This window comes from Dreissena polymorpha, chromosome 4 (assembly GCF_020536995.1).
Source record: "Dreissena polymorpha isolate Duluth1 chromosome 4, UMN_Dpol_1.0, whole genome shotgun sequence".
NCBI classification, from domain to species: Eukaryota; Metazoa; Mollusca; class Bivalvia; order Myida; family Dreissenidae; genus Dreissena; species Dreissena polymorpha.
In genome coordinates this window covers 9,699,661-9,713,468 of record NC_068358.1, presented here as the reverse complement: position 1 = coordinate 9,713,468, position 13,808 = coordinate 9,699,661, and the positions used below count along the sequence as shown (strand labels likewise).

The window sequence follows — 13,808 nt, the reverse complement described above, 5'->3', positions numbered from 1 at the left end:
GTTCCCGATAATTGAACTACATTGGAGAAATGAAACCATACTTCCATAATAAATTTTTCAAACTTCATTACATACCCCATCCGAAGACATCTGTTATATTAATTCCTAAATACCCGCAACATACAGCTACTTTACAAGATGAACTCTCAAATAGTTTGATCACTTTAAACTTTTAACTTCTGTTAACGTATAAGATAGAAATATTGATGTAAATAACCTTTCAACATTTTCTTACATATCAGTAATTATAACAGTTACTAATTAATTACTCAAACATATTATTAAAATATTTCCCTATTATTAAATATATCTGTACTTAAATTTCTATCATAAGAATAAACAATAAGGATATACCGTTATGTCACATGACTACCTGAGGTAAAATGCAAACCCGCATTTGCGATATATATCGGAAGCGCATTTAACATCCTCTCTGGATCATGTGAATCCAATAAGTGCCAGGTATATGTGTGTAATACAGTATTCGATCGTATACTGCGAAAATAATTTACCAGTACGTTTGAATCGATGTTAGTTAACAGTACAACAATTAAAGAACCGAGTTTGGTGTCTATGACGTGTGACGATAAGATCGGTATAATATTGTGGAATTACTTAATTGAAGGGCAAATGAATAGGATTGTAGATCGAGCGCTGAAATACATGCCATGGTATTGATTTTGTATGATATGCAGTCATTATTTCAACGGGAGATAAGCGTAATACAATATTGATCAATGTTTGCCTGACAACAATACAAATATTGATTTTGGCACGGTATGGATACCTGATTTATTTATAAAGCCATGATGCAATGTGATTGCAATCTGGTATACACATATAGTGTAGCATTTTAATAGAAAACGAAATAGTACTTAATGGATAACTGAATACACTCGTTCACAAGACTCATGAGATTTTCAGAACCTCGCTGTGTAATGTTATCAATTTCACTCGTAGTTGATTTGATATTTGATGGAAAGAATAAACATAAATGGTTCCGTAATCATAGAAGAATAGTATGCGGATAATGTATTCTTGTTATGAAATGTTCGAAAAGGTTTGAATAATGCTAATACATGTACATTTCGCGGAAACCTGGTGTAAATTATCTAATAAGAAACTTTGTGAAGAATTCATACGTGTATAATTTGTGATTCACATACTGATGATTGTGCAGGGGATTTAGTACTTAGTGTATTATTTTGTTTATAGAAGACACTTTGCCAGCGAATGATAAATATTTGATTATGACGCTTGACATAAAAAAATATTATTTTATAGCGCAAATATCTTTACTAAAAGATGCTTAAACAAGTCTGTTTTAAAAATTTCGTCGTCTTTGAAGATGAGCAGAAAATTGAGTTTAATAAACAAAACAAAGATGGGGATACTAAATTCCGATTGAATGGTCCTTACATTTTTATTGGAGAAAACAAATCTGGAAAAAGTGCAGTTTTTGAAGGAATTCGTCGATGTCTGAAAAAAGAACTCAACACATCTGTCTCAAAACCATACAATGCAAACGAGCTTTCCTATTTCTTGTGCAAATTTGAAAAAGAAAATACAGATGAAGTAATAACTGGAACAATAAGTATTCCTTCAGAACCGAATACGACATCTGATAAAACAGTTACGGGCACATTATCGGAAAGACTCCCAGGTGACGAGTCTTTGGGTCAAACTTTTGAAACAAATACGGAGCAAGCAACAGAAGAAGAAACGAATAAGAAATTACCATTTTACTCCATTGAATACTACCGCATTGCGATTTTGTTCAAGAACAAGTGTCTTCATGAGTTTGGAATAGACCGAATTTTAATAGATAATGGTAATATCAATTTAAAAGAACTTGAAACGACAGAGGAGTATGAACTTGTTCAATTATATCAACTAATGTCAAAGGAAAACAAGGTTGTCAATATCACTATAGAATCTCTTCTGCGCCAAAATATTAGAGGAATGAAGAGCAAAGATAATTCTGAACAATTTACACGTTGTGAACACATTATTGCAGATTTATCTAATGATGTAGTGTTTACATTTCCACTGAGGTCTATAGGACCATTACAGTGGTCAAAGAGCGAAAGAATTGCCCTAGAAAAGAGGCATCAAAATTACATTGAAGCAGAGTCTCGGTGCGAAATACTACGGTATTTTCTTAAAGATGATCATGGCGAATTCGATAAAGAAAAAGAATCGAAAATATTTGAAAGGATAACAAACATGTCTCAAGACTACAGGTTTACATTACAAAACGATTCCATACTTGTTAATGATGATCCTCTCAAATTGCTTAAAACACCAGAAGGTATTTTGGAAGCGAAATATGTCTCTATAATGTTATCCGGATATTTCAAAACCATAGTATTGGAAGAACCCGATAGAGGAATGCACCCGCAGTTTGTTCAACGGATGATACAAGTGATAACAGAGGAGACAAAGACAACAGGAAAAGTCGTTATATTGTCCACGCACAATACGTCATTTCTCACACCCTGGACTCTTTCCAACTGTTTCCGATTTAGAAGACATGGCGACGTATGTCATGTTAAATCGGTAGGTGAAGTGGTTTATTACGATTTTAAGAAATTACGATTGATGACTGGCGATCATCTGGCTGATTTATTCTTTGCAAAACATGTACTTTTCGGCGAAGGAATCAGCGATTGCTTGTTTTTACAAGAAATGGTTACATTACTGTTATCAGATGGATCGGATGGCAATTACAATAACAATGATTTCCTTAGAAAGCATTCAACAGATCTGCATAAAATTCTCCCCAATATTACCATATCAAAGTTAAACGGAAAAGATAGCGTAGGCTTTTTTCGCAAAATATGCACGGATTTGGAGCTACCCTGTTTGTTTCTTCTGGATAAAGACGCACAAGAGAAAAATAACGGTTATGGTGATTGCTTTTTTTGGTCTGTACGGCACATTGAAGATGCGGTCAAGACAATGCTGGACAGAGATGAAGATGACGCCCTAAAGAAGAAAATTCGTCTTGACAATAGTAAATTGTTTCTTCACGAAACTGTTAAAGTCCGTGATGTATCTGTTTGTGTAGATACGCTACTTCAGCGGTGCTCGCATGACAATGATTTAGGAAAGCTTTTGCTTAGAATTTTGGAAGCATTTTCTTCATAAGATATCGACTGTACTAACATTTTAGGTGTTTGAATAGACGTGCATTTAATAGCAACGTAGGCATATTTTATAATATTGCATAAACGTTCGATAATAAAGGAGAAAATTCATGTAAAGAGGACATAACACATAATTGTTTGAACCATCGATGCTTATGGCTAACATTTGGTCCTCGATGTAAATAGTTTCTCAATGAAGGTACTTAAATGTTAATTATTTCAAATGTTGTTTTGATTGTTATTTTCTTGCATCGGTCTAAAGTTTATCAATGTCTGTAAATATTGACTCAGTCGGTGCAAAAGGCAAACGAATAATATCAGTAATATACATTAAAATAATGTTGATTAATTCACTTTGTTTTATTTCACAATCAAAACCAGCACAAAATAAACTCAAACTTCGCCAATGAATAATATATTTTTGTGAACGGTATAGTTATGATCACAGTATTTATTAATATGTAGTGTAACCACGAGTTCCTCGAGGAAACGCCAAGTAAAGTACTACAGCCACCGATCGGTTACAACACACTAGATTGAAGTAACCACTTCTAATCATATAAATAGTACTATTCATATAAATAATGAATTGTTACAGCGAAAAAAACATACGTAAACGATTAATATGCGATTAAAACTATTGTGTAGTACACAGTGAAAGCTAGAGAATGTATAAAAGTGTTTATATGAGACATGCACATGCAATTATCTAGTAATATGTAGCACACTTTCCCAAACTTTCATGGGATTCCTTATCATTTGTTGCAAGAAACTATTAAAAGTTTAAATATCCAGTCAAACGAATCATTGATGTTTCCGCTTTAAGCAATTAACATGTAATACTTTACACGAGTATTTCTTATCCATAAGCGTTGAACATTTAAATCTGTTTTATACATGAACTGATAGCAAATGAATAAACAGAGTTGATGTCAGCTATGAAATGGCTATAAAAAGGCTATCATGTAATTAATAATCTCTGTATTACTATTTTGCAAATTTTCTACTATGTTTTCCATATTGAATAATAGAGAGTTGAATTATTATAAATACGAAATGCTCAATAAGCAACGTACACATGGCTGGTTTTGTTTATATAAATGAAAACAATTAAATATGTATATCCTTAAAAGAGTGTGTGAAACACACACCTCAATGACCGTTAAGAATACTACATATACATTGTTTAAAAAATGCTTTGTTCAATGTTACGCTATTTTAACCTTTTCTTCTACAATGCTATACGGAAAAATGTTCTACCCAGATAAGTGGTCTTAATTGCCAACGCAAATCCTTGTATTTTGTTTCGACAAAAAAATGCGACTACCATAGCATGTGGATTATATAGATATGTCTGTATGCCATTAATTGTACCTATGATAGCGTACTTGCTTAAATTAAGGTATCTTACTATCTATATGATAGCTTTTACTTCTCTACGTCATACTTAGTAAAAAGGGTACTTGATCCCCATGCTTAAAGGGGCCTTTTCACGTTTGGGTAAATTGACAAACTTGAAAAAAGTTGTTTCAGATTCGCACATTTTCGTTTCAGTTATGATACTGACACTGTATTTTGAGCTCAAAACAAGTTGTAGTGCTCATTTCTATGGTAATGTCCAATAGCATATATATATATATATATATTGTAATTTGATAACCTTTATAAATAGAATATGCAAATATATATTTAAAAATCGGTAATAATTACGGATTGTCACCCTTTATGAGCCTTTAATATCATCATTATAGTCTTCGTTACTATTGAAACATGTACCAGAAATGATAATGATCATAATTTGATGTAAATATTTTGTCTATTGCCCATGTTACTTTGATCATTAATTACATAAGTAATATGTAGCAGAAAATCAATAATAATACAAAAACTTTAAATATGATGATCTATCCATAGTCATGTGTTTCGATTCGGATAAAAACAATCTTTTTATTCATTTTTTTCTGTTACAATTAACGTATCTATATGACATGTTCGAGAATCCATATAGACGCTCTATTTTTAATAAAGTTATATGTATTATAGATCATTGATTTTATACATAATAAGACACATTAATTTCTACCCATTACCTTTACAGTAATGTTCGTTCAATTTCGAAAAAAAATTGTTTTTACAATAGAGTATTTTAATTAAGGTATATTTATGACATGTATCTTTATAATTGTTCTGTTTCGTATTATATAAAAATGTTATTGTAACTCATTTTTGATATCGTCGTCATAGTATTTATTGCTAGCCTTATGACTATTACATGATAATGATAATAAAATAATAGTAATATGTTCATTTTTGTCTTTCCCTGTTTTATCATAAACAGTAGTAATTATAGCATCAACAATTAATATTAAAACAGAGGAATAAAAATATTAAAATCTAGCGATAATCTCTACGATAATGTGAGATTGTTTATATTTGTGTTAAAATAAAGGTATGACATGTACATGTATAGGTACCTCTACTAATGATCTATTTCATATTCAGTAAAAACGTACATGTATCTCAGATTTTGAATAATCAGTATATTCTATGCTGCTAGTTTAATGAGTACAATTACATTTAAACATCATAATAATTGACGATTATAGGCAATATTATTTTTCCACCTATATACTGTACAATAATTCTTGTTGAACCCTTGAAAAACAAAAATTTGTACAACGTCGTATTAAATACAATTTTGATACATGTTTGAATATCTAAACATAACCAATTATAAATAATTACGTATTTGTAAGTAGCATGAAGAAGAACTTTTATTTCGACAAATACATATACATATTTACACAGTTGAAATAGGCCGTTATGGTCCTTGATCAACATATATTATATCATTCATATATTCATAATACATGGTGTTGCATAAAAAACGTTATGGTTTAATATACGATAATGTTCTGATACAGATACTAAATATCGCATCCACTCGGGATTCAAAATCAATTTTCTTAAGAAACATACAGTATTTACACAGCATATATTAATTTGATATTTCAATATTTCTATTTGAAAAACATGGTCTATAAAAAGTGTTAATAAAAATAACAGTTTCAAAATCAATCATTTTTTTAACAAACTGTATGTTCTTCACATATAATAATGTAATATTCACATAACATGATGTAATATTCATATCATATTACGAAAACATAAGTACAATAATTCTCATGTGACGAGACTTAAATATTCATATCATATTACGAAAACATAAACGTACAATAATTCTAATGTGACGAGGCTTGAATAGACATATATTAATGTAATATTCACATAACATGATGTAATATTCATATTATATTACAAAAACATAAGTACAGTAATTCTAAGTTGATGAGACTTGAATAAACTATTTCATCAATCACCCCGTTATCATCTAAATATGGTGATTATTAGAAAAACGAGTGCAGAAAGGAAAGCTAACTCTTCAAATCATTCTCACAAGGAACAGAAGAGTTTTCTCCCATTATCAAATTATCTATTCAGTATACCTAAAACTGCTAGTCTTAGTTGATATGGTTTAAGATTCAAGATTCAAAATAAAATATTGAAAATCTTAATCACCGATTGTATCCTTTTGTTGCAATATACAATATACAATATACTTTACTGAAATAATTGATCTTGTTTCATCACTACATCCAATAATGGATCTGTCTTTTACATGCATATGATCCTACCCCACTAATATTATACAACATGTATACATCACCATGGGTAAAAAACGATTCTTATTTTATAAGTCCCTGTGTGCATAGTTTAAAATTTATATGTAGTCATGTAATACACGTATGACGCTTAATACTTTGGCTTTATGATGTCTGATAAGTATTTCTGCATATATTTGCAATGCAGAGACCCCAGTTACACCCACAACGATTGCAATTTTGATATACGGGCAAGTGAATCAGGACACTGACGTTGAATTATAGTTTATATAATACAATAAACAATATAAATATTACTGCATTGTATTATGTGCTTTTCTCAGTTCGAATGCTTACATATACAGCTAGGTTTCGTAATATTTCACACTTATCATTTGTAATCAGCTCGACAGTTTTAAACATATTTGGTCTATGACAGTAATAATGCTTAAGATATTTTTCTCGTACACTATCATATAACTTACACTCAAAAAAGAAATGAAATTCGTCCTCTAATTCATTACATTTGTTACATGTGTTGTATCTCGTTTTTTTATGTTTAACATTAATTTATTTAGGACCAATGCATAAAAATATACTATATTATGTTAATATGTGTGGTAAAAAGCAACTCCACGAATTATTCCAAGTAATCGATTGTATTATAAATATGTTAATATGTCCAATCCATCTTTTTGGACTACTAGCTTGTAATATGTGCACTGTTAACTCCCTTCTTTTTCTTTCGGTGATGTTCATACGGCCCAACAAACAATTCACTACACTATCATTACGTGGGTCAAAAGCAATGCAATGGGTTTCTTTGAGGGCAAAATTCAATAAAATACATAAATGGATATTCGAATTTGCACATTTTAATGTAAAAGGCCTATCATCAGAAAGAAAACGTCAGCATATGTTTAAATGGTTTGATAATTTGACATATGCTTTCTCCAAGAAACTCATTTGACAAAGCAAAAAGATAATCGACAAAAACAATGAGATGACGCACTGTTTTTAAGTTGGAACTCTTCAAACTCGAAAGGAGCTGGAATCATAATCAATAGTCTAATTAACATATATGGTCCAAACAATGACGATTCATCTTTTTTCCGACTTTAGAAAATCTTTCGTTTAAATACACCGTGCATCTATCATTATTGGGGAAGGCTTTAACACGGTTATTAACTATAAAATAAACAAACTCAATGGTAATGATACACACTTTAAATGTAAAAAAATGGTCAATGTAATTATGGAAAGTCATGATGCTAATGACATTTCAAGAATATTTAACCAAGAAACATGTACGCATGGCACTCACATACAAACCCCAATATTGTAGTAGACTTGACTATTTCCTTTTGTCTCCTAACGTATTAAACCACGTTATAGATTGTAAAATTTGTCCAGGCTTGAAATCAGATCACTCAATAGTCTCTTTCAACTCAAACTGCTTACAAAATACGAGAGGGCCCGGATATTTTAAAATAAATATTTCGATCATTGTAGAGAGAGGATATCAGAACGTAATCAAAGAGTTTATTTAAGAAATTGTAAATATTAAAAACGAATTAACCCTAACACACTGTGAAAAGTGATTGAAGGCCGAGTACGAGATGAAACAATCAAATATGCAAGCAAACTAAAATGAAACAAATTACACGTAGAAACAAAACTAGAATCTTAAATCACTAAACTATAAGGATACATTTCCAAATATCCATTCAACCAATATTAAATCAATAAAACATATGGTTGAGCAACATGACAATAGAATAATAGCAATTATCTGAAATGGCAAGTTTAAATTTAGCCGAGCCATTTGATAATTAACATATGGCATGAATTCGAAACCAAGCATACGCTGTAAGTTTAAACACAACTAAACATTATTTTTCATTGAAGAATTCGACGTCGATACATATGGGTTTAACTGTAAAAGGTCATGTAGCCTCGAATGCGTCAACTCACGTTCATGTTGCATAGTAAATGGAGCATGTATTTGCTGTTGATGCTGTCTAAGATAAAGCTTCGCGAAGATGACTTGCATGTTTGACATTTTTTATGCATTTACTCTCATTGCAACACAAAGCAATACTTAGTTCTATTTGGTTGTCTTGCTTTGATATATTTCAATTCAAAGTATGTGAAATTTTCTATTCAGCAATGTTGTGTACATATTCAAAAGCACACTTTAACATTATTATATGACTAATGTGTTATGTGTTAGGTATTGTCTACGCAATTATTTACAAAGTTTCAGACACACTTTAAATATCGCGTAATAAAACACTTACCGTGAGTTTAATCTATTAATTTAATATAACAAGTTCATTTTACAATGATGATAAGTCGATAGAAATTGAAAATGTGTTACATGCGCTTCTTTATAATACGAACAAACGAAGCCACTCCATTCTATGTTTTGAATGGAGTATATAAATGAACTTATGTCACAAGTATGTGCGTCAATACCGATAAACATCAACATAATCCAAACTTGCATGTGTCATGATGCCTTAAGTGTAGTACACAGTAGTGTCTTTATTCTGTTTGGTAGTTTATAACATACATGACATTTATTCTTAAAGAAGGACAATACACTATAAAATTACAATACTCAGTTCACATATGTATTTGAATAAATTAATGGAATTAATGCATCAATGGTGCGCATGGGTTAAACTGCTCCATGCCATGCAGCCCTCGCTGCGTTGCTCCACTCTCGTGTAACACATTAAATGGAACTTGAAATGATGGATGTCGTCCTGGATTTGACTACGTGATAGACCATACGTCACACGGCCGTTAATCACACGCGCCACCTCTTTTTTGAGATGCATTAATAAATGAGCCAATGCAACTTCGGAGGTGGCGCTTAGACCCGGATGTTTTGAAATTTAACGGATAATTTTACAGGGTGATAAGGTTTAATATGGTTTTCAACAAATTTTGCAACATTAAAAAAATCGGCCAAAATATTGCGATTCAGCGATTTTAAATTCATCTAAAATGTACAGAAATATATAATCACAACCCATTTGGAACCATGAGGACCTTTATAAATTGTGGCATGGTAGAATTCGTAAAAGAAAATCGATGTGTTTCGCCTGTGTGACGAGCAAATTCCTTGCCAATTAAATCGCTCATTACATAAAACGATTGCTTTGAATCTGTACAAGTTAATGCGTGCACAAAAACATCGGCTTCTAGCCGATCTAATAGATACATTTGCATTTTTCAAAAAGAGATGGAGCCAATGCAAAGGAGTTGGCGCTCAGATTAGGAGGTGGCGCCAATGCACATTAATAGCTATTTTAAAGTCTCATAAAAGGTGATGATCCGTTATTATTACCGATTTTTAAATATATTTTGCATATTTTATTTATAAAGATTATCAAAAAACAATATATATATGCTATTGGACATTACCATAAAACAATGAGCAATACAACTTGTTTTGAGTTCAAAATACAGTGTCCTCCAAGTCAATTGTGTTTACAAACAATCAGTTTATTTACATCGCTGTTTACTATGGATAGAGCAACGCTTCGGTAACTCGGGTCACCAAAATATATCGTTGGTTTCAACGTTTTCCGGTATCACTCACAGAGTAGGTCTCTTCTAAATGGTTAAAACGTTTGTACTGATGTAAGAAGTTTGTTTCTGCTGGTAAAAAATGTTTAAAATAGAATTTAAATTGAATATTGTTTCGGCTATTTTTAGCATACGTCTCCGCTTTGAGGCTACACACAACGTTTTTAGCATTTCTTCCAATTATGAAACGGGTATATCTTCCATAATTCTTGATAATGTTGCACCTAAGCTGTGTTATTATCATGTTTGTATCCAAGAGAAACTGAAATCCGGTTAAAATTAGACCAGTCTTTAGGCATAATAATTGGATTTGTCACTTTTTATGAGCCTTTAAAGTGAACTATTTTATGGTATGGTTTCTATTATGTTTACAGGAATTACATTATTTTTTGAAGTTGACTACTTCAGCACATTTGAGTCGATTGTTTTTATTAGAAAATGTAGTTTTCTTATAATGCATTGATGGATTTAAACGTTCGTCTTTGTAAGATAACAACATTTAACATGTATTATACAAAAAAGTTAACGGAAAAAGACCGATCTAACTTCATTTTCTTGGAGTTGATAGTGGCAAAAACAACATAAATGAGCCTAATTAAAATTCGTTGACCTTGGCCTTTTAGTAAATTAAGCATTTGGATTAACGGCCACAAATCATAATTTCAAGCAGAAGTGTTATCTTATACTTATTTCGTGAATTATCATGCTGTATACAAATATTGATGTCGATGAATTATTTTGATAATGTTGAACATAAAGTTATTGGCGTGATTGAGTATTACAATTTTTTGGTGTACATCGTACAATACGTTTTATTCATGTTGGTGACTTTTTAATTGAGTTGATCACTTATATATATATTTAAAAAACTACATAATATTTAGTATAGAGTGTGTTTATGTTCTGTACAGATTTGGGCCTTCGTATGTACGTTGTAAAATAAATTTAATATAACAAATAAAATTATCTAGCAAATCTACGTCATGCGATAATGTCATTGCGAAACGACTGTTAATTGATACATCCTGCATTGGCGCCACCTCCTATCATAAGCGCCACCTTCTAAGCATTGGCTCCTAAGCATAGTGATGATGGCAAATTAGGGTTGAACTGTATCCAAATCTGCACCCTAAATTTTCGTTATAGACAGTCTGCAACATAGAAAGGGGATCCTGTATACGAGGTTGCCGTCTTGGCTTTGGTATTGCTAAACATGCTTTTTGCAACTATCGTGCTATTATCGAAATAAGACCGGCGCGAGAAGAAAATACGTAAAGTTAGCGAAATGGCACAATATCTAGTAGTACTCAACGTAGTTTCACGTTAAATTATCTGTGCTCAAGAACACAATTTTACAATACAATTAAAGAAGCACATACTTTATCGTTCCATGTATAAGATAAAATGCCTGAATCGAAACATGTTCTGCACTTTACAAAAGGTATAACATATTTTTAGCTCATTGTGCACGGAAGTTGAGATATAACACGCTTTTTTTTTAAATAATCGCACAGTATTTTTGAAACAAACAAATTATTCTTATAGCATGGCTCACAAATATGTAACACGACTGTAAAAGAAGAACATATGAACAAGAAATAATGACGGCTTGAAATGTTAGAACAACATGTAATGCATTTGATTGAAACACTCGTAATTTGCTTATCTTTACACAATGTAAAATGTAAAAGGAATAATACGCATACATTGAAGATAACAACATGTATTGGCGTGATCTGTTTTAATTTGTTTCAAAGTTCAAACAATTGTTTTGACTGAATCTCAATATTGTGCCCAAAATTCTAATTTTGGTACTGTTTTTATAATATGCGATTGTTTGTTTTCTTGTTAAGTTTTAAGTTATTTATGCTTCAGGATAATTATAGTTTTTAGTTATTAATGCTTCAGAATCATTATGCAAGGATGAATTAAACACTCATGTCCATTATTATTTTAGGTCAATTAGACACGTACCATTCATTATAAAACAATTACAAAGACATTCAAAATAATATTGCAGAATGCAGTAATAGTGCATATGGGTTCAACTTAAACAGTCATGCAGCCCTTACTGCATTTATCCACTTTGAAGTTACACAGTAAATGAAAATTGAAATGGTGGAAGTCTTTCTGTATATTACTTTCTTACCGACAAAAATGCATATCTGGTATTGACTAAGTATTGTATTATTTCCAAGAGTTCAGACTTTTTGCAAGTATCTTAAAGACATCGAAAGAACCGTTTATTCACAAAATATTAAATGGACAAATGTTTCATTTCAAGTGATTTCTGAGAAACGTGTGGATTAAATTACAATATGCTGTTGTCTACGAAGGTTATAACATTAAAATGTAAAAACATCAGCGTTCATGCAATTAAGAAATAGTAATTGTATAACGAGTAAATAGACAATTTTATTAACATTACTATCTTAAATACATTGTAAAAGTTATGATATTTTATCATATACTTGTCTTTGCTCTTGAACATTTTTAGAAAGAAAAAAATGTTATAATAGTCAACACACATCATACGCTAAACAGAAGTATTTCTTTTGTTAGAATGTTAAAATTTAACATCGGTCTGATGTTTTTTTCGGCACAGCTGTTTAACCCAGCTTTTCACCTTAGCTGACTTTTGTAAGCGTACAATGCATTTGGATATAAAAGTTCCCGCCGGTAGGCATTAGACTTTTCGTAATAGAACATTGACTTTCCATTTTTGGGAAGAATAGGGTATTAAAGGGATACTACAGGGCGTTTTGCAACGACGTTAACTGCGTGTTCAGCAAGAAACCATTGTATCTCTAATGAAAAGACATGAGACATGAATCGTTTCACATTCAACTTTCGACATCAATGCAGTTTGTGTGACCCCCTTTTTATTTTGAAGATTGGCAGCGCTAGAACGTTTTTACTTAAAGGCTGTGATCTCATATTTAGTAATTACTACCGTATTGCATTTAAGGCAATTGGATGTTTTAGATCATATAAGTATTTTGTTTCTTATATAATCTTTGAAATAATTAATTTTACATTGTTTACGAAATTGAACGTTTTCAGCAATTCTATTATACGCACCAGTTTTGATTATTTAAACTTGAAATATTCCACCATATACACAAATTTATTAAGCACGAGCCTCATGATTCACGATACTATAAATAATCGAATCAAATATCAATGTCCGACAAATCACTAACATGTTAAATTATTCAAATATGTACGGACAATTCGTGTGTTGCTGGTTGACTAGTATGTTTTCATTTATTTTCCTTTTTTTTTCTTTCCTGTATTTATAGATATATTATCTCTAATATGTTTATCTATAATATCTAATAATGCGAAATCTGGCGCAATTAAATTGCTTGTGATGCAGCTAAGATCTGCGTAAAAA

The 13,808-nt window shown here is 31.1% G+C and overlaps 1 protein-coding gene across 1 annotated transcript; it reads left to right on the top strand.

The window, feature by feature from the left end:
• The first annotated feature begins 833 nt into the window (after window positions 1-833).
• Window positions 834-3,498, top strand: LOC127879879 (uncharacterized). The gene has a single exon (XM_052426950.1). The coding sequence runs from the start codon at window positions 1,306-1,308 to the stop codon at window positions 3,148-3,150; it is 1,845 nt and encodes a 614-aa protein (XP_052282910.1). The 5' UTR covers window positions 834-1,305; the 3' UTR covers window positions 3,151-3,498.
• The last annotated feature ends 10,310 nt before the right edge of the window (window positions 3,499-13,808 follow it).